The sequence below is a fragment of the Mytilus galloprovincialis genome, chromosome 1 (assembly GCF_965363235.1).
Source record: "Mytilus galloprovincialis chromosome 1, xbMytGall1.hap1.1, whole genome shotgun sequence".
NCBI classification, from domain to species: domain Eukaryota; kingdom Metazoa; phylum Mollusca; class Bivalvia; order Mytilida; family Mytilidae; genus Mytilus; species Mytilus galloprovincialis.
Window position 1 is genome coordinate 60,954,734 of NC_134838.1, and position 27,798 is coordinate 60,982,531.

General features: G+C 32.3%; 1 protein-coding gene across 1 annotated transcript; it reads right to left on the bottom strand.

Annotated features, from left to right (window-relative positions):
• Nucleotides 1-3,488: 3,488 nt before the first annotated feature.
• Nucleotides 3,489-26,127, bottom strand: LOC143080503 (caspase-2-like). The gene is made up of 10 exons (XM_076256370.1): nt 26,039-26,127; nt 20,943-21,088; nt 18,627-18,807; nt 17,105-17,208; nt 15,887-16,060; nt 14,080-14,305; nt 12,275-12,607; nt 11,045-11,211; nt 5,875-5,984; nt 3,489-4,076 (listed from the first exon to the last, which is right to left on the bottom strand). The coding sequence occupies exons 2-8, from the start codon at nt 21,084-21,086 to the stop codon at nt 11,066-11,068; spliced, it is 1,308 nt and encodes a 435-aa protein (XP_076112485.1). The 5' UTR covers nt 21,087-21,088; nt 26,039-26,127; the 3' UTR covers nt 3,489-4,076; nt 5,875-5,984; nt 11,045-11,065.
• Between the last annotated feature and the right edge of the window lie 1,671 nt (nt 26,128-27,798).

Below are 27,798 nucleotides of genomic sequence, written 5' to 3' on the forward strand. Positions count from 1 at the left end.
TAAAAAAGTCGGATTACTATCATCAATGATCTTGAATTTTCTATTATTGCTTGAACGCTGAAGTGTACGTTCGTAACAGATTCCTACGGATCGGAGAGGTCGGCCATGCACCCCCGACAGCTAGGTGTGTCCCGTAACGTTCGGGAAAACACATTCGATGTTTATTTGTCTAGTCGGATTACAATTGTGATTATGTCGTGACGGATTCTGCTGTATCGGATCAAAATCGTAACAATGTTCTGTACTTTGTGGACGGTGTCCTGAGGAACGGACATGACCTGGAGAGATTTTTAATTGCTGATGTTTTGCCGATTGAGTCCAGAATGCATCCCGAATGTGAACCGTCTTTGACGAAACAGTTCCGGAACAGTCCCGTTATTAATACGAAATTCGGCAATTATAACATCGTCTGAGTCCCGACACTTACAGAACACGATACGATTGAATCAGGAAAGCCTTTTACAACGCGGTACAGCATACTGTGCTAGGATTACTTTCCGACAGTACCTGATCATCCAAAATATGGTGACAATTTTCTAACGGATATCTTTCGTCAACCTTGGTTCACTGTATGGTCACTGTCTGATATCTGTCGGATGTCATTCGGCAGAATCGGGATGCTGTCGGGGTAGATTCGGTAGTTTTTAACCATGGATGCAAATCGGATTAGAATCGGATTGAGAACAGGATAATCGGGACAAGTTCGAATGAAAACGGCTAAATATGGACGCTTCCTTAACAATATCTGAGTGTTGTCGTGATCAAATAAATGTTTTTACAAACTTATAAAAGTTTCAATTTCCAGCCACGATTTACAAGATCTTAAGCTGGGATCACACATTCACGATTTACAAGATCTTAAGCTGGGATCACACATTCACGATTTTAATGCCGTCCTTGACAGGACCGTTCCCGATTAAAATTTGTCAAAAGTCTGATGAAGATCCTGTGAATCGTGGATGTAAATTCAAACTTTTATTAAAATTTGTAAAACAAATAATTTAATCACGACAACAATCATATATTGTTCAGAAAGTGTCGATATTCAACCGTTTCCAAGCAAATTTATCTCGATAAACCCGTTCTCAATCCCCTTCTAATCCAATTTGTATCTTTCGCCTTGTAAAATATGACCGAGTCTGTCACGACTGTGTCCCGATCCTACCGAATATATCCGAAAGAGATCAGACAGTGAACAGACAGTGAACCGACGCTGACGGAAGTTATCTGTTCGAAGACTGTCGGCATACTCGGGATTATCAGGTACTGTCGGAACGTAATCCTATCACGGTCCGCTCTATCGCATTGCAAACTGCTTTGTCTGGTCTTAGTGGTATTGTATTCTGTTATTGTCATGACTTTGACGAATTTCGTATTAATAACGGGACTGTTCCGGAACGGTTTCGGAAAAACGGTTCGCAATCGACAAGATCTGGATGCATTCTGAACTCAATCGGCAGAAAAACAGCGATATAAAATTTCTCCAGATCATTCCCGTTTCACAGGATACGGTCCAGAATACACAGAATATTGTAAGGATTTTGATCCGATACAGCAGAATCTGTCACGACATAGACATGATTGTAATCTGACTAGACAAAATCGGCTGAGTTTCCCCGAATGTTACGGGACGCACCTTACTGTCGGGGTGCTTCGCCGAACTATTCGGACCCTTCCCGACCCTTAGGAATCTGTTGCGTACTCAAACGACTGCGTTCAGACAATAATAGGACATTCCAGTAATCCGACTTTTTCTCTTTTCGTGTCGTATCGCTGTCTGATCTCAAACGGGAGCAATAATCGGTAATGTGTGAACTCCGCATTAATCAGACTTTTAACAATTTTTATCGGGAATGCTCCTAAAAAGAACGGCAGCAAAAATCGTGAATGTGTGACCCCATCTCAAGGCAATAATATGCCATTCCAGATCATTGAGGATAGTAATCCGACTTTTTTACTTACCGTGTCTAAGCGCTGTCTGATCACAAACGGGAGCAATAATCGGCACTGTGTGAACGCCACATTAGGTAGAAAATAGTGGATTAAACTTGTGTTTTAGCTAACCGAACCTCTCACTTATATGGCACTGAATCAACATGAGCCCACTAATTTGTTGTAACTTCAGTTATTAGTAAATAAATAAATGTAGTTTTGCAAACACTATACATCTGGGTTTGTTCGAAGTTGATATTCTAAGCATAGCATCACTCCTTTGCGTAACCGGTTTTAAAAGCTCAAATTAGGAATATGTTCGTGGATAATAAGGTTTGCCGTCTTTTGTATCATTTATACTTTCACATTCATTTTCATCAGTTACGCAAGACATATCCAGTATTTAGTTATTCGTCAAAAGAGAGAGAACATATTCAAACTCACAAGTCGATGACATACCGACATTTATATGTGCAACAATTAAAAAAAAACAACAGTTAACCAAACACAACATAGAAAACAAAAGACTGAACGACACAGAACGCAACAAGAAGGGAAAACAAGCCACAATCTTGAAAGAATAGCAAATCATATTGAAGATGAAATCATCTTGAGGAAAATACAATTTCAATTATGTTTTGTCGTAAAATAAAAGTTCTCTGACCATTGGATTTATTAAACAAAACCATTGGTGGATACATACATAATCAAAACATTTTATAATTTTGAAGAAGTGCGATCTATCTCGGTAACAACAATATACTACATAAAAAAATGCCTGTCCCAAGACAGGAATATGACAGTTGTTATCCATTCGGTTGATGTGTTTGAACTATTGATTTTGCCATTTGATTTGGGACTTTTCTTTTTGAATTAACTCGGAGTTCAGTATTTTTGTCTTTTTACTTTATACTACCGTTTTTAATTTTTTATTTCTATTTCAAAACTCGTTTCATTGTGTTATTGTTTTCATATCATCGTCAAATCATTGACAGGACTTTAAAAACGCAACTCTATATTATTTGTTTTATGCCCATTTCAAGTAAACAATCTTTGAAAAATAAACTGTATAACATAAATTTTATTTATTTCTTAATTGTCTGAAAAAAAGTTTGCAGTTCAAAAGATGAACTGATGGTGTCATCTCAAAAGTTCAAATCATGTGGAATGCACTACAATCCGGGTTTTCCCATTATCAATGGATGTTTCATCGTCGAAGGCATTGATTGCCTGAAACCAGTGCTAAAATGGTTGTCAGAAAGCTCAACCAATTATCTATAGAATAAAATTTAGAATGGAAACGGGGAATATGTCAAAGAGACAACAACCCGACCATAGAGCAGACAACAGCCGAATGCCACGAATGGGTCTGTTTTGAGTTCTTTTTTGTACCTTCTAACTATCATCTGTCCATGTATGTGTATTTTAGCAATCAATTGGTTTAAACTTTAGTGCTTCAAATGATTTCTGCATGCAATCGTTTCCATAAAGAAGTATGGTAAGCATGATAAGTAGTTAAATGAGGATCAATTCTAATTTTGTTAGCACAATATATGTTGCATTTCTAAGGGCCTTGAGTATATTGTCATTTTAAGATCTTATTACCAATAATAAACATTTTCAAGCATTAACATTGATGTTTTTACGTTAAAAAAATAATTACGAAAATATTCTTAGCATAATGATACAAAAACAACAACAATATCAGCCATAATAAAATTATATCATAGCTTGTTCATACGATTGAATCATACGAAATGCGTCTTTTAACATTTTTAATGGTATCGATTTATTGAACCCCTGCATGAACATAATATATTAAATAAAGTCTTGCATTGAAGTTTTTTTTTCTTTTTAAAATAAGTGCACGTTCACTTCTTTTAGAGTAATACTTTAGTCAGAGTTATAATTAGACGTTCAAGTATATAAAACATTTTCAACAAATTTAAAAATTTGACGTTTCATGTAATAGCAATTAAGAAACAAAATGACAATATTGTCAATCTTTACTATTTAAATAGTTCCGGAGGGTTGTTGTGGATTCCTGGGAAAAAGAAGAATTTTTTCCTCAGATTGGATTTCACCTCAGCAACAGTCATTTCCTTCTTTTTTGTATGTCCTTCTTTTCCAACTAATCTGTTTACCTTTAATAAAAGTAAATATTGGTGAGTTAGTTCAAAAATGGTTTATTATACTTTTTCAAAATTCCCCGATTTGATATTATAAACTCTCTATTGATCTAATTTACTACATTACGTAAATTTGTTTTATAAAAATATTTCCCTTATCTTACAACAAAATTATTTCCATTTATCTGTGTATATTATTATTTGGCGGCCTTTTGTTAAGGGTAATTGTTGTTTTTCTGAAATTGGTCAATGTTTCTCAGCGGTATAGTACTGTTGCCTTTATTTATTCACCCCTGTTATTATTGATTTTGTATTTAGATTGTGTTATAGATTAAAGTCATTCGTTCAGTGTATATTTACTTGTGTTGATATGTCTTATGATTGAGTTGACCATTTCAATTAATATCTATAGTGTGTCTTTTTATGTTGTGATTTTACACTATTGTTTGAGATTAGGGAAACAGGTTGATACCTATAAAAACGTATAAGCCCGCTGCATTCGTTTGCACCTGCCCTAAGCCAGGAATCTGATGTTCGGTTGTTGTCGTTTGTTGGTATGGTTCATAAGAGTTTCTCTTTTTTTTATATATATATTAGACCGTTGGATTTCCCGTTTGTATGGTTTAACAATAGTAATTTTGGGGGCCTTTAATAGCTTGCTGTTCGGTGTGAGTCAAGGCTCCGTGTTGAAGAGGGTTTTTCGACTTATAATGGTTTACTTTTACAAAATGTGACTTGGATGGAGAGTTGTATCGTTGTCACTCATACCACATCTTCCTATATATATTAACACTGACACATGTTTGCGTCTGTCTCATAACAGGAACCTCTAGCTTGTGATAATATTTTTTTATTTTGGCTTATTTGTATGTTTCGGAGTTAAGTCTTGTTAGTGTGGCGTCCATTTTGCAGAACTTGTATAAATTATTGGTTAGGGTAGTATGAAGCCCGTCTTCTGTTGCTGGCTGATCTTGAAGCTTTGAAGACTTATTGGTGACCCAAATGTGTTTTCTGCTCTTTAGTCAGCTTGTTAAATTTTTTACACATTCCCTATTCAATTCTCAATTCTATCTTTTAATGTTGCATTAGAACTACGAGCCTTCCTCAAATGGCCAATATGAATAAATTAAGTAGTATACCACTGCTCAATATATTTATATATGTATGTATGTTATGTCTACATTTTTTGAAATTTCTGTAGACAGAGAAACTCGGACAGTTGTGTTTCGTGTGTTGAGCCCTAGCTTTTGTCTATTGGCATAAAAAAATTCATACGACACATTTTTTCACTTAAATTGCATTTTTGCCTTATATCTTAAAATGTATATTGGAAACTTGTTAAAGTCAAAAATGACCAGCAAGACAAAATGAGCCATCAGTTCAAATGAAAATTCGCAGAGGATTGTTTATTGAAAAAAAAAATGTCATATAATTAACAAGTTAAACATTCTTAAGGGATTTTGACAAAAAGTTTAACAACATATAATGTATACTATAAATTAAACTTCAATTTAACTTTAATCTAAAGAAGTAGAAATGATAAGTAAGACAAGATCAGTACAAATGCAGATATATTTAGCCGCATTGCTCTTTAGTGGTGATTTAAAACTATTTTTTTTGCATTTTTGCTTATTGTTTATTGCAAAACAAAAGATACTTTGAGACACTGTCGCGAATTCTATACTAGTCCACAATATGCATTTTTAAAGATGCACATTGACAAAGGTTATCGATACTGGCTTTTTAAAGCTTTAAATTAAATTTGAATTATAAAAATATTGTTCTTCGATCTGTAAATACACACAATAAATACCCGGATTAGTAAATGATGTAATTCCTCTTCATGTGCATGGTATTTAAAAGTCCACACAATTGCAGTCATGAACCACGAACCAACCTCGTTATTAAGCCAGGCTGAAGTACCTTAATAATATAATAAAAATAACAATAATAATAATAATAATAATAATTAAAAACCAATTATTCAGTGATCTTTCCACCAAAAACCATGTATTTTAATATGAAAGTAGTAAAATAAGGTTGAAAATGTCATTTCAATCGTCAAATGATAGCTTATTGTACGGTGATTCCAAAAATATATGGTTTCCATACAAAAAAAAAAATAAGGGAGATAATTTGTTACTTCCGGTTTGAAAAATGTTACTTCCGATACTATTTGAATATTTACTTGACACTGATTCCAAAAATATTTGGGTCATATTCTTTTATATTAATAAAGTACAAAAAATAGCTATTTCCGAATTACACAAGGTCACTTCTGGTTGTTTTTTTCAAGGTTAAATGGTTTGAAACCTATCTCGTGGCTTTTTCATGTATACATATGAGGTAAAAGCAAAGGTCAAAATCTAGAGGGTCAATTTAAGTTACGACCTTGAGATTAATTTCAAGGTCATCAACTTTGAGATTAATTTCAAGGTCATCAAACCAAGGACCTCAAATCAAAAGACCATAGGTCCTAATTATATTTGATTAATGAGTTATATCTCCATACGCGTATTTTTACATACAAGAGGGGAGAAACTCCCTTTTAGATTCAACGCCCCCTTGCAATCAAAATTTACATGTTACGACATGTCGCAACTAAAAATTTAGTAAAAGTATTTTGTCAATATCTTATACGGTTTTTGGAAAATTATCCAAATCCAAAATTTAGAATATGACCTTGACCTTTGACCTTGAGCTAATTTTCATTTTTTTGGACCAAGGACCTCAAATCAAAAGATCCTAGGTCTCAATCACTTATGGTTTACAAGATAGAAATGCATATCACTGATATCAAATGCATAATCGGTAATAACCATCATATGGAGTGTTCGTATCACTTCGGTCAAAATAGGACAAATCATGCAAAGGATATAACGAGCGATTTTATAAAATGAATTTGTCGCTTTCTTTTTCGGTTATGAAGGAGATGTAGTCACAAGGAAAATAGTGTTCGGGGAGATAACTCCTTCAAAGAAAAGTATTTGGTTTAGAATGGGTGAAAATAATAAGCGCATAAACTGTATGATACTATATAGAAAATATCTTAGCGACATATTGTAAAACAAAAAATTTATGCGAAAACAAAATTTGGCGGAAGAAAAAAATATAATGATAATAATCAGAACAAATACAATAGGTCTTTCCACAGAAAAGTGGAAAGACCTAATAATACTAATAACAATAATAATAATAATTAAGGTCTTTCCTTTTTCTATAAGGAAAGACCTTACTGTATTTCTTCTGATTATTATTAAGGTCTTTCCTTTTTCTATAAGGAAAGACCTTACTGTATTTCTTCTGTTTATTATTATTAAGGTCTTTCCTTTTTCTATAAGGAAAGACCTTACTGTATTTCTTCTGTTTATTATTATTCTTTTTCCGCCAAACTTTGACGAAGTTAGCAGCCTAAACCGTAAGACGTGTCGCTTTCATGTTCTCACTTTGTATCGGTGTCATGAATACCTATCCGGAACTCACCCTGTTAGTCGAAATATTTTGTCGGTTCGGAGTAATCCCTCCGAAACCAAAAAACCTTGTTATCGTTCCAACACCGTAACCGTAATAGATAGAAAAAAAACAAAGGGTGAAATTTGTTCAGGACCAGACCCCGGTTCTTCGTTACATTTGATTCGAAAAGATTCAACGACTCATTGGTAGGGTTATGCCCCTTTGAAAATTAACCGGTGTCGGTGGACCACCAAAACTCAGAAACCGTAAATCGTAGAGACCTAGGATCTTCACCATTCATCAACAATTCATGAGACTTTCAAAAATACCTCAAGGTCAAATGTGTATGTTGACCTTGACCTTTGACCTAACACCTTGTTATCAGAACAACTCAAAAACCATTATACTTACAGAAGTTTTAAATAGTGGAAAATGTTTGGGTCATTACGGCACAACTTTGTTACATTTTGACCGAAGAGATTTGACCTTTTTTTAAGGGGCATAACACCTGTTTTAGGTTTCTGGAAAGACAAAATCATCTTTTACTATATAACCAAAGGTCCTAGACCCATGGGGTCTTCGGCAATGACATTGGGGACTAATGACCTTGACAAAGGTCAAAAGGTCAAAGGTCAAGGTCATGTCCCATATAGCGAATTTGGTGTTTTTAACCTTATTTAAAGGTTTTTCAGTGTGTTTTAAAGCTTTTCAATACATTCTACGTCTATTTGAACATGTATTTTACATTACAAAAGGAAAGACCTCTCAATTGTTCAAGAACAATTGACAGTTTAATTATTATTATTCTTTTTCCGCCAAACTTTGACGAAGTTAGAAGCCTAAACCGTAAGACGTGTCGCTTTCATGTTCTCACTTTGTATCGGTGCCATGAATACCTATCCGGAACTCACCCTGTTAGTCGAAATATTTTGTCGGTTCGGAGTAATCCCTCCGAAACCAAAAAACCTTGTTATCGTTCCAACACCGTAACCGTAATAGATAGAAAAAAAACAAAGGGTGAAATTTGTTCAGGACCAGACCCCGGTTCTTCGTTACATTTGATTCGAAAAGATTCAACGACTCATTGGTAGGGTTATGCCCCTTTGAAAATTAACCGGTGTCGGTGGACCACCAAAACTCAGAAACCGTAAATCGTAGAGACCTAGGATCTTCACCATTCATCAACAATTCATGAGACTTTCAAAAATACCTCAAGGTCAAATGTGTATGTTGACCTTGACCTTTGACCTAACACCTTGTTATCAGAACAACTCAAAAACCATTATACTTACAGAAGTTTTGAATAGTGGAAAATGTTTGGGTCATTAAGGCGCAACTTTGTTACATTTTGACCAAAGAGATTTGACCTTTTTATAAGGGGCATAACCCCTGTTTTAGGTTTCTGAAAAGACAAAATCAGCTTTTACTATATAACCAAAGGTCCTAGACCCATGGGGTCTTCAGCAATGACATTGGGGACTAATGACCTTGACAAAGGTCAAAAGGTCAAAGGTCAAGGTCATGTCCCATATAGCGAATTATGTGTTTTTGACCTTATTTAAAGGATTTGCAGTGTGTTTTAAAGCTTTTCAATACATTCTACGTCTATTTGAACATATATTTTACATTATAAAAGGAAAGACCTCTCAATTGTTCAAGAACAATTGACATTTTAATTATTATTATTCTTCTTGTTCCGCCAAACTTTAACAAAATTTCCCTCCGTAACCGTACACCATGTCGCTTTCATGTTCACACTTTGTATCGGTGTCATGAATACCTATCCGGAACTCACCCTGTAAGTCGAAATATTTTGTCGGTTCGGAGTAATCCCTCCGAAACCCAAAAACCTTGTTATCGTTCCAACACCGTAACCGTAATAGGTAGAAAAAAACCGAAGGGTGAAATTTGTTCAGGACCAGACCCCGGTTCTTCGTCACATTTGGATCGAAAGGATTCAACGACTCATTTGTAGGGTTATGCCCCTATGAAAATTAACCCGTGTCGGTTGGCCACCAAAACTCAGAAACCGTAAGTCGTAGACACCTAGGATCTTCACCATTCATCATCAATTCATGTGACTTTGAAAAATACCTCAAGGTCAAATGTGTATGTTGACTTTGACCTTTGACCTAACACCTTGTTATCGGATAATCTCAGAAACCATTATACTTACAGAAGTTTTGAATAGTGGAAAATGTTTGGGTCATTAAGGCGCAACTTTGTTACATTTTGACCGAAGAGATTTGACCTTTCTGTAAGGGGCATAACCCCTGATTTAGGTTTCTGAAAAGACAAAATCAGCTTTTACTATATAACCAAAGGTCCTAGACCCATGGGGTCTTCAGCAATGACATTGTGGACTAATGACCTTGACAAAGGTCACAAGGTCAAAGGTCAAAGTCATGTTCCAAAAAGCGAATTATGTGTTTTTGACCTTATTTTAAGGCTTTTTAGTGTGTTTTAAATGTTTTTAAGGTTGACCTTGACCTTTGACCTTTCAACTTTTTAGTCGATATCTCAAAAACGGTTAATCTTACAAAAATAGTCAACAGTGAAAAATGTTTAGGTGACTGAAGCACAACTTTTTTACATTTTCACCGAAAGGATTTGACATATTCTTAAGGGGCATAACCCCCGTTAACGGTTTCTGAAAAGGTAAAACTAGCTTTAACTCTTGAACGAAAAGTCCTACCCCCATTGGGTCTTTTACAATGACATTGTGGACCAATGACCTTCACAAAGGTTACAAGGTCAAAAGTCAAGGTCATGTCCAAATTATCGAATTTGTTGTTTTTGTAATTTTTTAACGGTTTTGTGTGTGTTTGAGAGCTTTTCAATGCATTCTACGCCTATTGGAACATTTACTTTACATTTCGAAAAGGAAAGACCTCTCAATTGTTCAAGAACAATTGACATTTTAATTATTATTATTATTATTGCCAGCTTACCCTATTTGCATATTTTCTGATATAAAATGCCTAGAACCTGTTTAAACTGTTTTGAATACATATTGAAAGCATATCTGAATACTATAAATGTAATGTTTAGCAGTCAATCATTACAACATTCAAGATTATAAGCTATCCAATCCTGCCTCTGTCTCCAGTCCATATCTTACTGTATGCTTATTTGTCAATTAAAGTTCACAGTTTCTACCTCAAATGGTCAATTTAGAATTCTTGTCACAACAGTATCATCTGTAACCATATATCTGACACAATTTACCTAATAAATATACTAGACGTGTTCAAACAAAGCCATATTTGCAATTGTTGTATGTTTGCAGATACCAGTCTGAGATATAAACTCACCTAAAATGTTATAAAGATGACTGCTAACATATCCTCTCAAATATTGAAAAGTAAGAAGAAATATTAGACTATGGCTTGAGCCCGATAGGTTGTTTCAACGATTATGTTGAATCGAATAGTTTAGAAACGACATTTAAAGATCAAACTATGTGGGTTCCCTATATAAAGACACATTTTTCAAGAATATAATATATATATTGAGATTTTATCAATTACCTTCTGGTGTTGCATATGCAATTAGGAATCTGCATATGGATGATCAAGAAATGTAGATTGTTGAGAACATTTATGCTCCGTTTCTTGTACTGACGGTACTGAATCGATTTCATCACGTCCTGCCGTTGACAATTTTTCAAATACTTTCGGCAGTTCACTATTGCTCTCTGAAGTGTATTTAAAACATGTAATTCCGACATTACTGCAAACTACTCACATTAATAGTTTAGCTGTGCACGGAGTACATGTCATCAGAGGTTATTACTCGAAGAAACAATTTCTTTTCATAAACTCGTATGCTGCGACTGAAACTGGTTATGCACGTCTTTTATTTTTACAATTAATGAACTAAGGATTTTTTTACCCCAGGAGTAGATAACCTTAGCCGTATTTGGCACAACTTTTAGGAATTTTGGGTCCTCAATGCTCTTCAACTTCGTATTTGTTTGGCTTTTTAACTATTTTGATCTGAGTGTCACTGATGAGTCTTATGAAGACGAAACATGCGTCTGGCGTATAAAATTATAATCCTGGTACTTTTGATAACTATTCGTCAGGAAGCTGGTCCTTTATTATTGACATGACTTGTAATACAAATGTCCCAGAATTCCAAAACATAAATTGGGTAATTACACATAAACTTAGTTATACGGTCCTTCAAGAAAGACTTGGAGTACTTTGTTTTTGGAATGGCAAGGATGGTCTATATTCTATTTTATGAATTTCAAACTAATTAGATGTTTGACTTTCCAGTGCATTTATTTTGAAAAGGTAAACATGTGTTACAATATACGTTTGTGGTATTTTACATGTTATATAAATATAATTGGGCTTTTCTTATTATTAACATATATATTCATGAAACTGTTCTTTGATTTTGACTGCCGTATTTTCCTTTTCTTCTTTTCTTGCATACTTTCAATTTAATGTACATGTATTGCTGTTTATACAAATCTCTTTACGGATACACGGACAATTTTAAACAAAAAGCTTTGATAAAGTTTGAAAATTAAAATAAAGATCAGTCAATCCTTGGGTCGAAATCTGTAATCTTGTCTAGAGTGACGTTTTTGTACCTTACACATTCTACAATAAGACGAATCAGACTCGTTCACTTTTGTTTTGGTTGATTAAGATCTGGTAGTTGTTTGTGGTGGTTTTTTGGGGGTTAGTTTTGCAATAACAAAGTAAATTTTCTTTAAAACAAAATGATCTGCGTGTGATACTTACTCTCTTTGATATCTAGCTGTAGTTCAGTAAAATTACTGACAGAAACAGACTCATCGTCATGTTTGATAATGCATCTGTACTTCCCTTTGTCATTTTCTGAAACATTCTTTACAAACAGGCTCCTGACGCTTTTCATCTGTTGGAGGCAATATTTATTAGAGTTGTTCCATTCTGTTATACGATAGAAATCTCTTTTCTTTACTTTGGTCTCTAAGTTATCCCATTCCCAATACACATTTTGTATTGATTTGGAAGACTTGACAATACATTCGATCTCAACCTGCTCACCGGGCTTAACTAAGTGGACAGTTTTATCTATCGACGCTGTTTCAACTTGCATAGAATGAAATGAAAGAATTGAATAACCGTGTTCAAAATATATTTTATTTTAACTAAATAATGACGTTAAAATACTTAAACGTGGAACTAAAAGATCTGATTATACCTGCAAACACCCGGATCGATCAATACAATTTTTAAACATGAGTCAGCACAACTTTAGTTTAATCCATATTGACAACAGTTGCCATAAAAACTTGACTTTTATGACACTTTGTTTAATCAGGGGAGGTGTACAAAAAAAAAAAAAAAAAGCAGAACTCTCCAGTAAATTTAAAAGTGGATGTCCATAAAAAAAACCTGACAAATTCAAGAGGGGCGAAAGATACCAGAGGAACATTCAAACACATACATCGAAAATTAACTGACAATGCTTAGGATGAAAAAGACAAACAGATAAATAATAATACACAAGAAACAACATAGAAAACTTAAGACTGAGCACCACGAACCCCACCAAAAACTTGGGGTGATCTCAGGTGCCCCGGCTTAAGCGTATAATATATAATGAACGGAACGAGTGGAAAACAACAATCTTTATATAAGAATTCAAAACCACATAACAGATCATTTACCGATTCTAGATTTCTTTTTGTTCTATTTGAGACCCAAATCAAACTAATGCAGATATAAGGTAAAAGACCGAGTCAGCCTTTTCTCGTCATTTTCTTATATATCAAATCAAATATCTCGAAAAGAGCTCCATAACCTATCAATATTTTTTTATTCTGTATTATAACAAATGCCCTACAGCCTTATAGTCTCAATTTCAAATTCGATATCTTTAAAATTTCACTTAAGTACGTCCTTGAGATAAAATATAACGATGTTGATAATTAAACCATAAGTATCTGGAACCTATCATATGTAAAAAAAAAGTATCCAGATTGGTCAAATCTTAAAAATTAATCGTTATTATTTCAGCTTCAGGTTTATTTGTTTTTTAAATGAATATGAAAGTATATGCATTTTATTTTTCAAAATATAAAGAATGGATCGATGAGGTTCGCAATCATTTAGCTGCTGTCACCACTAAAATAGTGAAGTGTTTTCAATATGTTTAATTGGTTGGACCTTTCACTACAGGGAGAGTAATATTTAAAATTTTCAACCATATTTTACATACAAAAGAACAACAAAAATATAAATGATAATATTCCTGCGCACTTTGTGGATTCCGCTGATTTTTTGTTTTGTTGTAAAATCTAAGGCATGATTATGCTATTTAGGTTCAAACGTTGTTTTTTTTATACAGTTATTCTATATGATAAGGTTGGGCTTATGTTGAATATCTGTCAAAATATGTGCGTTATTTAATTCAACATTTTTTAAATTATCGATAGAAAACGTTAATCTAGAGAAAAACATAATGCTTGAAAGATACAGCATTCTTCTGTCAGGAGTAAACAATTAATCAATTATGCAAACATGACTAGTTATGTTTTAAAATGATTAAATTTCCTTACCGGAACGACAAGCCTGAATAAAAACAAGTCTCGGTTTGCCATGTAGACTGTCACAATTAGCAGTTGAAAAGCAATCTGTTAACTCTTTTATCTCAACTAGCAAGCAATCAACTCCATACACTTTTGTCCCCACGCCGTGGCTCATTATTATCAAAATAACACATTCTGCACAGATCTCGTCCTTTTGTAACTGTTCAGCAGAATTTTGCAGGAAAGATTGCATACCCTAAAATGAATAATTTCCCTACGCTAAAATATTATCTCACCATTCATCGTGATTCGGGATTGTTGAAAAAAAAATACAATACAAGAGTAACCATCGTAGCTTTTAAAAAGCCAAGAAACTAAGTTTTAAATTTCATTTGTAATTGTCTATTGTTGTACTTTAACATTTCATTTTACAAAAAAACCTGTAGGAATATGACAGGGATAATTTCAATGCGAACTTAAAATTATTTTTCATTTTTGAAAATATGATCGTCGTAAAGTTCAATCTGTTTGTACTTCGAGAAATATCTAATCACAGACAGTTTTCTAGTACTTCAGTACTGATATGATTTATAAAAAAAAATGTTCGTTTATAAATTTTGAAATTATAAAGAAACTAAGGTTTCGACTCCATCGAGCAAAGTAGACCTAAGATGGATTTGAATTTTTTGAGGTATTTTCTCTCATAAAGCTCTTCAACTGTTTCGGTTCTTATACATCCTCGGTGTTAAAAAATTTGGCTTTGAGTGTCCTAATGAAGGTAAATCAAGACAAGCGCTTCGGACGCATAAAATTATTAAACGTGTTGTTTTCAATTTTTTTCATTAAGTTACATGTATGCATAAAACTGTATCTACTGAACAGGTCAACTCTAGTATCGGTTGATGTTGTTTAATTTATATCCAGATCCAGTGATTTATATTTCATTCATGCATAGGATGAGATAAAAATAACAAGACTTAGTATTACAATAGGAAGGTCCTGGTTAACCGACTGGATCGAGATGAATTACGGGTATCGTGAATGCCACTGTACAATGAGGCTATATTTGACAAATACTGATGCCTTGCAACTAGCCTTTCTATACGATATATTGAACGTTCCTTGTTAAAACAAGACAAGGTTGCAAATTTTGGCATCCCGCATAGCAAAATAGATGCCCCATTTTGGCAAGCGATTTTCCAAGTCTTAAAATGGTCAGATATATATAACAAGATGTGGTATGAGTAGCAATGAGACAACTTTCCATTCAATTCACAATTTGTAAAAGAACAAACATTATAGGTCAAAGTACAGTCTTCGACACGAAGCCTTGGCTCACACCGAACAGCAAGATAAAATGTGCCAATACTGGTCATATGTCTGCATTTATATTTTAAATTTTTCGGGAAACCTAACCACAAGGCATTAAAAACATGAAACATAACCACAAGGCATTAAAACATTGCGTAAAAAGCAATGAAAAATATGTCAAAATAGTCTAATTTTGACAACTCGTAATTCTTATCTAACTATGTAAGTACAAATGAATGATATGTTTGGTACAAGATGTCATACACAGATGTAAATAGTTATTACGTTAAGTACATGACGTTGTTTTTGGTAAGACGTACAAACATATATTAAATATTGATTTTATTTCTTCTTAACCATTGACCGTTAGTGAATTAGAACTTTTAACGTTTGTTAAAAATATTTACGCGCTATCTTCAAACACTCACTGCATTCACGTTATCGAAGTATTGTTTATATATTGGTTTCGTTTTATATTGTGGTGGATGGCGGCCTAAATATATATTTTTCATTGATATCTAATTACCTTTGCTGTTAAATCTTGTTCTTGAAACACAGTAAAATGGAGTTCCGAAAACAATGTGGTCAAATTCTCTGCATCCATATTAGAAGCATCTCGATTTTGCAATGGTCCATCAAAATGTACATTGTTGATAATGAAAACCTTTCCTCTACACTCATTCTGAATTGTGTATGCGTGCTGCAAAATATAAAGCAAACTTGTGAGATGATTAAATGTTTGGAGCACTTTTCTATGATAATTTTTACGAGAATTGAATACTATAATACATGAATATGATTCCAGTAATGCAGTATAAACTGTTTGATTATAGATTTATCCTCAAAAGCAATTTGCCCTTTTAAAAATACAAAATGTGAAATTGACCTTTTTTTTTCAAATAATTCTACATCAACGTATTAGTGTTTTGCTTATTCAAACGAAACTGGTATCAATATCAACCAATATGTAGAGTAACACTAACCTTAATGGTATATATACCTAAATAACGTCCTTCTTATGAATTATGTAACATTGAATAGTGCATAATGCTTTCTATCTCGTTTGTTTTAGATTTGTGTATCGAAAACAAAACGGTGAAAGCCACATAACGTTTATTACTAGCACTCGTATTTCGTCAACAAAAAATGTTGCAACGCTTCATTTATATATGACATTTCAGAGAAGATAGTGTGAAACACCATTTTGCACATAAGCCTTTGACGTAGCTTTTGTGGACTCAAAAGCAGACTCATTAAAATTAAACCTTGGTATAATATAAAGTGTAAACAGATAATATGGTGAATGATTAAAAAAAAAAACACCCGCACGTTCGTTTTTTGGTAAACATTCTTCATTTATCACTTATCTGTAAGAAGAAATACAACTCTATTGTTTTATCTTAGATTTGTTATCCTTATCTTACTTCACGCGTACGCAGTAAAGACATATGTGTATTTTAATGTATATGTAAAGTTATTACTGTCGCTTGTTTTTTTCACTTTAAGTTTTCATACCAGAAACCATCAAAATAATTTCTACCAAAAATATAATATCCAAGAAAAGTATGTTTCTTGCTGCACTAAATAAACTCCTCATAGATACAACGATTCAAATTTTGTTCGCCAGACGCGCGTTTCGTCTACACAAGACTTGTCAGTGACGTTCAAATTAAATAGGTTAAAAAGACTAAATAAATAACGGAGTTGAAGAGCATCGAGGACCTAAGGATTTACATTATCTTACATCTTTTCCATAGTCGTGAATACACCAAGGACTTTTGGGATCCTTTAACTTGATGACCTTATCTTTCAACATATCCTCGTTTTCTAATTTGTTTGGAGGCCATTCTTCAATGTACAAAAAGTGTACAGCATGTGATGATATAATTGTAACAGTAATCCAATGTAATAGCTTACAATACACTTTTGTTTGTCTTCAATGTTAAAGATTTATTTGTTGACGAGAAAAAATTGCAAACTTTTTGAAACATAATATTATCGCTGGTGTAAAGTTGTCTTATTGGCAATAAGATCACATCTTTTTGTTCTTAAATTTTGTTTAATAAGGAACTAAGTTAATGATATTTGTTAATATCTCAAAATATAGTTTTTATGTTGAGAAATATACGGTATTTGTTGTTCATTCTTACAGTCTAAAATTTATTCAGAATTTTTTAATATAGACCTAGGGAAATTTGAAGAGTTTAATATGGGTTCAAGGTTACCTATTTTGGAAGAGTGTAGGGTGATTTCTGAAATTTGTTTCGCTTTTTTTCCTTTTTTCGTTTATCATATAACCCAATATGTTAGTGTTTCTTTTAATTGTCTCCGTAACTGATCGCGCTTTAATGAGATTTGGACATCGGTTTACTACCGTTGCCTTGAATCTCCCTTATCATTCATTCCGTCTCATGTGAGGTACAATTCTTGTCTACGTAATTTTTCTCTTATAAATTAAAGCTAAGTTTATTTTATGCAGACTGTTTTGTATATATCAATGTTGTGTTGATTGTCAGGATTCTTGCTTACCATAAATACACTACATTTGAGGGCCTCAGTAACGAAAAGTCCTGCGGATTACTTTTGTCATCAAAAATCAAGTACTTGGACCTATAATGGTTTACTTTTACTATTTGTGACTAGAATGGAGAATTGTCTTATTGGCACACTACAATATCTTCTTTATGAAAGATGTATGTCCTTTTGTGCTTCTTTACTACGTTTTTTTTTTAAGTAATTGTTCATGAATCCACCATTTTCATCATAAAAAATGTCTGTACCAAGTCAAGAATATGACAGTTGTTATCCATTCGTTTGTAGTGTTTGAGTTTGTTTTTTTTTCATCTGATTAGGGACTTTCCTTTTTGAATTTTGCTCGGCGTTTAGTTTTTTTTTTTATTTTACTTTTTTCTTGTAATTATTGAAAATGAATTTATATCTGTCCAAACAAAAGTTTGATAAATAAATGTTTAACATTGGTAATAAAAACTAAGACAAGTTGTGATGTACATACGTCATTTGTCATTATTTGTATTATTAAATTTTAAATTGTTTTTTTTTTAATTTTTTTTAACATTACGTTAATTTACTTATGAAGTTTGAAGAAGAAAAAAAAAAAGGAAACAATTTTTTTTTAAAGTTCTAACAGATTTTCATATAGTTAGAGTTCAAAGTGTAATACTCAAGGAAATAGATAAGAGCAAGGCCACTGAATTTTTGGTTTGCCCAATATAAGTTTTCATTCCTAAAGCGAAGCGTATACTTACTTAATGGTTCCGTCTTGTTGTCTCTTTTTTCAACTTCTATAACATAAGGTGCAAGGGCTTTGGCAAGCTCTTCGTTGTTACTCTCCAGAAAAGCGTCATGCAAAGCCGATACACCTTTCTTTCCTCGATAGTTTAAAAAGTCTAAAATCTGTCTCGTTTTCTTCTCTGTTTCGTCTATTTGCTTGAATTGTGTAAAACAAGGAAATATTTATAAGTCAAGACAGAACATTTTGAATGACCGAAAATTTTCACATTATTCGTTTATTTAATTACATAATGGTTATACGTGAAGTTCTAATTTATCTTGAAAACATTTTTTTTTTATCTCCAAATAGATATGGGGAGTAATTCATTCCTTGCTATGATTCAGATCGTCTTTGTATGTACATTTTCTTTTCTTTACTGTTGTGTTTCTTTTGGACTTCGTATTTCATTGTCATGGCGTTTTCATTTTGGTTGATAAGTTCAATATCTTTTTGGTATTTTTCGCTTCTCTTTACCAGTTATATATTTTAAAGTTTAAATTTAAAATCAAATATACAAACACACTGTTCGTTAAATATCAGTTATATATTTTAAAGTTTAAATTTAAAATCAAATATACAAACACACTGTTCGTTAAATATCTGGATGAATATACATTGTGATAAAAATAAAATTGAGAATGGAATGAACAGCTATAACTCCTTCTTGCACGTCAAAATATACTAGTATTATAGTCATGATAGTTCAATTACACTGCCATTTAAAGATGGTAAAGACAAAGTCATCTCTCAAAATCTTCATGTTGAAAATAGTTTTACGTCATAACATTGTTATTAAATTGACTTTGATTCAATTAAATTGGTATCTAGAAATCAAACATTTTAAGAACTCGAGCTTAAGTATTGTTACACGTCTATGTGCGCATGACATGTTCAATTACAACTTTACAATGTATTCTATGAAGAACAATAATGAGTGCACATTTATTCATAATACATGCAACTGTAAAAATGCTGAATTGTCAATTGTTTTCATATAGCTAAGTAACGAAACTAAATCTATCTTATTGCCATAATTTTGAAGGTAAAACAAAGCCCAGTTAAAATGAAAGATATAAAGATGAACGGGTAACAGTAAGATATCATGTATAGTGGTGTGATGTATGTCAAATGCCTGTCAATTGATGGCTTTGGCATTTTCAAACGATAAACAAATATTTGTAAAATAAATGTCTAAACATATTTAGCTCATATCATCTGAATCAACCTTTGTTCTTTCTGTGGCTTAAAGTGGTATGGGTGTCTTTCGCCATCTTGGATTGTGAAAAACAGAGAATCTAAGTTCCAGATTTTCTATCAAGTTAGCAAAATTTGATGCAGGAATGTAGGTAACAACTATGCATTTGCATTTAAAAGAACAAATTTATATAATTATAACTTCTGAATATTAATATTTTCACAAATGTAAATTATGTTTGTTGATTTTTTATTTTTTTTTAATTTGCATTTTAAGGAGAGGTAAAACACTGAAATAGTGCATTTTCTGAAGGAATCCACATGGAATTTTGCTATTTTGAATTTTAGCCGGAAAAAACGCACGATGCCCCTATCTTTTCTTTTGATATTATCAAAGCATTTTCTAAAAGCTATCTTCTCGTATTTTATTTTACAATTCTATCATTTAGTTTAGCTTCTAATCACATAATGATGTTTTTTTTTCTGTATAATCCATACAAAATGTGCCATTTTGTCACAACCGGTAGCTTGAGAAAATACACGGTGGCCTATCATTTTTATTGTATTTTTGAAATATATATCAATAGATACTACGTTTTGGCAAAGTATGAACAAATTCTATCATTTTTAATTTAGGCTCCCATACCACCTTAATAATGTTGCTTACTCTTTATTGTACAAAAAAAATCCACAAGAAACCTTAAACATGAGAGCGTTGAATTTCTATTCGAGGTTTTTCAAATTCACGAGCTAAATAATCATGTGACGAGATCAGACGTATAGTTTAAGTACCAAAACTTGTCACCAGTTTATCATTCAATGGTTTTACTATTGAAAAGAATATATTCACCCAATGAAAATGTTCGTCTAAATCCAAAGAAACGAAAACATTTTTTTCTGAACGGTTGGAGCCCTGGCTCTCAAGTGCTTTGACAATCGTTGGAAACTAATGATTTATTTTCTCTCATTGACGTTTCATAGACATTACCGTTTTTACACGTTAACAAAACCTGGTCTATTTTCCTGATATGCTGGGCAGCCCAATGATTCTAAATACGTTTATGAACTAACTTTACTATTTTATAAGGGAACTTACTTTGACAGTTTCGTACATTTCGTCATTAAAAATTTTCATTTGATAAAGATGACCTCCAACTTCATCAGGATTGGCCAAGCCTCTCACGATTTTAACTCTATTTTTCTTGAAAGCATTTTTCCAATCAAAATTTTCAGAAGCCATTTCTGAAACAGACATTGTAATTCATTAGTTGATTTTTTTTGTCGAAACGTCATATAATAATTTGCTATGCACTGTAACATGTGTAATTGACGAGTTGGCTAGAAGTTGTTTTTATACACATGTATGATACATTGTAACACAATAAATCAAATGCCGCTTTCAACATCTTTTCACATATATTACAGAAAACTTCTGTACGGAAATTGCATTTTTGATAAATAATTCAGAAATTATTTGATGGGTCATATCTATAGATTCTTATAAATAAAATGATATTTGAGAAAAAAATATAAATGACATGAAAAGGTCGAATAAAATCTACGACCAAAATAGGCGAACAAATGAGTTTCTTGTTTTGGATTAACTTGATGGAAAATGGATATAAAAAAGAAGATGTGATATGATTGCCAATGAGACAACTATCCACAAAAGACCAAAGTGACACAGACATTAACAACTATAGGTCACCGTACGGCCTTCAACAATGAGCCCATACCGCATAGTCAGCTATACTAGGCCCCGATAAGACAATGTAAAACATTTCAAACGAGAAAACTAACGGCCTTATTTATGTAAAAAAATCAACGAAAAACAAATATGTAACACAAAAACAAACGACAACTACTGAATTACAGAAGTTCGTTTGATTCAAGAGGTAATTTATTTTGCCTTGGTTTGTCTTTTTAATTGATCAGTTAGATTTGATCATCAGAAAACTACTGCTGCTTAATTGATGATATTCTTTGACAATGTTTGTTTTAAATATATGTACAAGAACTATAATATATTGATAGTTGATCTCTTGGGCTTTCTCATACACAACAATTACCTGGATAAAACGATTACTAGACAGTTCAATCAAACCCCTGCTTAATTTAGAATTACTCAAATAGTCGATAACTCTGTTTCAAATATCTTTGAATCTTTAAATCATGCATAAAGTAAAATAACACAAAAAAACTAACTCAGGAAGAAAATTCAAAACGGAAAATCCCTTCTCATATGGTAAAATCAAAAGCTCAAACACATCAAATTAATATTGCTGACTTAGTACAGGCATTTTCTTATGTAGAAAACGGTGGATTAAACATGGTTTAAGAGCGAGCTTAACCTAACACGTGTATGATAGTCGCTTACAATTCCATTATATTGACAACGATTTGTAAACATATCCAACAGACATAATAGGTAAACATATATATTCGGGGTACAGTAGTTATTATTGTGTCATAATATTCTTAAGTACTATAAAAACGAGCTTTGTCAACAAAGATAAACACAAAGGCATATTGACAAAGCATTTACAAAAACCGAAAAACAGGAACACATGAATTTACCATAGAATATCACACAATGACGAAAAGTATAAAATGGAGCTTCATCTGATGGATATTTTTAACAATAGACTTTACAGTAAATATATAAATTTACGCTGACACATATAAAGAATACTATAACAAGTTATAAATTAAGATGATTAACAACGTCAATAACTAGAATCTATACTTCAAGACCATTGTGTATCCTTTGTGAAGTTGGTAGGGAATATTTTTCAAAAACAAGGTCTTAGTATCTTCTGATGAACTCTTTAAAAAAAAAGAGACGAGTAGTTCATTGGTGACGTTCACGAAGTCTGAGTAGCAGCTGCAAGCTCTTGAATACCGAATGAGTTGGGAAACGTATATCCCATATGCAGATAAAGTTGGTTAATTGCTACTCAAGTGGGGGAAATTGTCACAGATTCTGGTACTGAGTTGACTGCTCATGTCAAATTCGTGATATAACTCTAAACATGAGACTGATGAAGCCATGTCTGTTGTTCCTTTAATTATAGTTTTAAGGATATATTTATATAACCGAATCACAAAAGTTTGCAATGTTAATGGGAAGAACATCAATATATTTGAATGTGAAATTAAATGGTCCGGCTTCTTTGATCTTTTTGGTTTGACAATGTCTGAAGCAACTCCGACTCATTTGAAAATATTAAGAGGTTTGGTATCTCTCAGTACAAAACTTATGGCGTTTGTTTTTATTTTTATGTTGAATAGCATTGCAGCTTATTTCATTTAGACGATTTTTCAATTTCACATGAAATTGTGGTAGTTCAGGATTGCAAAATGTTACAAATGTAGTATTGTTTCAAAGAAAAGACAAAACAAATGTTTTATATTAATTTGCAATGCACCAGCTTTGCGGGGGTGGGGAAAGATGAATCAACGAGATAACATATAACACTACCCTTAAGTTAGGAATCTAAACATATCGTTCTATCTCCACGTTTGTTACACATTACAAGTAAAATGTATCTATCATCTATACGCTTTAAAACTAGTTTAACGCATCCTTAGTTGTAAAGACTAGTGCATGTACTCTTGTTGATAAATAAACTCATCATAGATACCAGGACTATAATTTTATATTTACGCCAGACGCACGTTTCGTCTGCAAAAAACGCATCATAAACGCTGAATCAAAATATGTTTAAAAGGCCAAATAGAGTACGAAGTTAAAGAGTGTTGAGGACCAAAAATTCCTAAAAGTGTTACAGATAAGGTAATCTATTCCTGAGGTAGAAAAGCCCTTCTTTTTCAAAAATTCTAATTTTTTTAACAGTTAATTTATAATTATGAACATATCAACGATAACTCAAGTCAACAAAGACGTGCTGACTACTGGGCTGGTTATATGTTGTAAAGGAGAACTATTTGTTCTTTTCATGAAATCCGACAAACGATACTATCAGTTTAGAAGTTCACATCCTGATGTACTTTATATATAATATTGATTTTAATATATTTGCCTATGATCTCCAAAAATATTACAACAATGATTTTAATGAAATACCATCACATCCGCTATATCCGATAAATGTAGTTACAATATCCTCACTTAATATTTTAGAAACTTTGTGTAAAATACGTAGGTAAATGTAAAATAAAATATTTTTATTTGCATTGTTCTGTTGGGGTTCTGTAAGGGTTAATTTTAGACATATGTCTAAGAACATGTATACTAAAAGTATATTAGAACCACGAAATGTTTTGTCCACCACGAAACGGTTTTGTCAATAAAAACGTGATTTCTTGTCCCAGCCACTTGAAAAAAAATGTTTTTGATCTTTACAAGTAATATTTTGTGCAGTCAGTAAATTGAACTAGATTTAACATTTTAAATAAAAAAAACATACTTTTTTTAGAGGGATTAATAAGATTTTGATTCCTGAATGGTTCAAATAACCAAAATGGCATGTCCCTAGACCTCCTGTTCAATATTCATACTCTAAACTATTGTAAAAAAGGTAGAAATAAATGTTATGTTTACTTAGTTTAAGTTCTTCAATTATTCAAAAGTATGTTTAGAGCTAACATATTTTAATAAACAGCTTTTGACAAAGAATTTTGAATTTTACAAGGTGTGTCCTATAACATTCCTGACAAAATGTCCGCTACGGAACGAACTAATTAAAGGAGAAGGTCCGGTAAGGGACGATTTTGGCCTCAAATTTCAGGTTCATCTGACTAAAGATTTTGGACACTTTTTAAACACTTATGTGTCTATTTCAGTTGACTCAATTAGTTTATGTGAAAGATTTTAACTGATTTAGTCAATAAAATGCTCTGACTCGAGCTTAAATATGAAAAATCTATCAAATATGCCAAAAAATGTCACTTTTCAGATAGTTTTTGTCAGAAAGGAAAGTGGCCGCATCCGTGTTCATCCTCAACCTTTATATATGTTAAGTATTATCATCAAATACAACTTACATTTAAATTTTAAGAATGAACACGAATGCGGCCACTTTCATTCAAGACGATAACCGTCTGAAATTTAACAAAAATGCTAAAATTGTGACGATTTCAGTAATTTAGCATGACTTAATGATGCTAGCTCCCGATATATGAGCATTGTATTGTATAAAATAGCCCTTTTTTCTGTAGCAGAAGCATTATTCTTTCCGATAAATAACTAAAAGTTTACATTTTAACATTTTTGTAAAACTGTTATATTTTTGCGCCAAAAAGGGGTCTTACTGGACCTACTCCTTGTGCTAATAAACAGTTTTATAAAATCAATTATTGCAAGAAATATAAATATTAGGGTCTTACAAAAGAAGTGATACTTTTATAACGGTAGTTAAATTGTTGGCAAAAAGAATTGAGCACATCAAATGAACCAGCTTGATACCGTATTTTTGTTAACGTCCACTACGAAACGGGTCAAACCTCCTTCAGTATCAGGTTTTAAAATTATAAAAAAAATATCAGTGTACAGCTTAGTACCTGCTTTGATGAATAGAAACATGCTTGTTACTATTGCAATATAGGGATGGATGTCAACCACAAAACGTTTTGTCCACCAAAAAACATTTTATATATCAACTACGAAACTTATTAAATGTCCACTACGTAACATGAGTTGTACCTTCATATGTGAAGTTCTGCCTAATCTTTATCGATAAAAGATTTGTTCTCCAATTGAAAAAAAAAAGATCTTCCTAGTTTATATAAAGTAAAACAAACTAGAATGTCTATAGGAGACATTATTTAAAATGCAATAAGATGTGCGTTCAGAAGCAGTTTCGTAGTGGACCAATGTCCCCTACGAAACAGAACATAAATTATGAAAATAATATCATTTTAAAGTGTATTTAAGATTGCACTTTTTATTAACAAACAGGTCTACAGTAGAGGTACTCAAAATAAATTAAAATAAAAGTTGATTTTCCATTTGTTTAAGGTCTGAAATTCACACTTTTATTGAAAAACGCCCAAATAATTATGTCAATCGAATTATTTATTTCAAGGACATAATTCTATCAACACAACACGCCCTCATACACACTTTATTAACCGGCAGAAAAAAAAACTATTCATCATCCAAAAAAGGAAACCTAGTTCGGTTTAATGAGAACATTTAAAGTTTATTTAAACAAGATTATAAATACTTACAATATTGCTCTTTTTGACTATTTTGTGTTAAACGTACTTCCTAGTTTATCTATTTATACATTTTCAACTATGACGTTGTCAAATATAAGGGAAAACCCACACATATATATATAATCGATCAGGTGTTAATTTTGGTTAGAAACAAGCATTTATAAATGTTGATGAAAATAACAGTTTAAGAATTAAGTACGTTGGGACCGGATTTCCAACATGCTTATGAACAAAAGGACGCTGATACATGTGCAATTTGCCTAAGGGATTGTACACTTAAGAGTTTGTTAATTTAATCAACAGGGTTTATTAGAAGCAAGAATGTTTTATTACACATAAGTTGGATGCCGCACTCGCACTACCATTTTCTATCTTCAATAGACCGTGACTACCTTGACCAAAACATTTAACATAAAGCGGGACCGACGGACGAACGGATGGACAAACGATCAAACGAGCGGATGTACAGATCTTCAAATATAATGCACTTAAGTGGAGCATACAAAGTTTCAAACATCATTTCAGTATCGAAGTAAAGATTCGCACGTGAACAAATAAAGCGCGCATAGTCTGTTGGACATTTTAAAATCAATTTCAAACATCCACATTAGCTTAGTCTGAGTCTACATATTACATTTTTAATCAATTCAATTACTGTAAAGATTATTTCTCTAGAGTGAAACACTTCCTTTGGTTGTGACACAAAACAATAAAAAAAAAACATTTTACTATTTGTTTTGAGAGTCAGCATCTAACTAGTCTATATCTACCACTAACATGACTAAAGATGATGTTTATCATATCTCAGCATTGTAACGTAACATATAGAAATAACTCCTCTGCACATGCATTTGGTAAAATCTAACGGAACTTTTGGTCCCAAATGCTTTTCAACATCGTACTTTATTTGACGTTATGTTTTACTTTCTGATTCGAACGTCACTGATGAGTCTTTTGTAGACGTCTGTTGTAAATATTCCAATCTTGGTATCTATGATGAATTTATTTATCACCACTCGTGGATATAACCTTCCCAGTAGGCAGCGTTTCTGTGTTGACATGAATAATTTTTGATATGGTCATCATTATTAATTTACTGTAAACAAATTTTTTATTTGAATTTTATTTAAATACTAAGTATGACCTACCTCCAGAAATAAATAACCATAGCTATATTTAACAAAGTCTTTCGGAATATTTGGTCCTCAATGCTCTTCAACGTCGTTCTTTATTGAGCCTTTTGACATTTTTTAATTCGAGCGCACTGGATAAGACTTTTGTTGACGAAACGCGTATTTGATGCACACAATTAAAATCCTGGTATCTATATGAATTTATTGAGTAAGACTTATTCTATATGAACCCCTTTGACATTTGACTAAAAAATATAAATATTGTGTGTTTTCCTTTCACTTATAACTACTAGTAAATAACAATGCGTCCAAATATTAATACAATAATAATATAAAATATGTTTCTGTTAAAATGATTATATCTTTCACTTAATTTTTATAAAGTTTAAGAGAGTCGACAGATATATCAAAGGGGTATTTTAACTTAGTCGAAAATAAACCGACAACGCCATGGCATAAACAAGAATAAAAAATCAGCAAAAGTACATAAAACAAAACCTAGAAAACTGAATTGAACAACGCCAAAAAGGGAGGATATAAATTATAAAATATATACTTGTACAGACATGAACAAGCTTAAAAAAATGTATTATCTCAAGTTTGCCGGTATAATATTAATATAAAAGACAGCTGAAC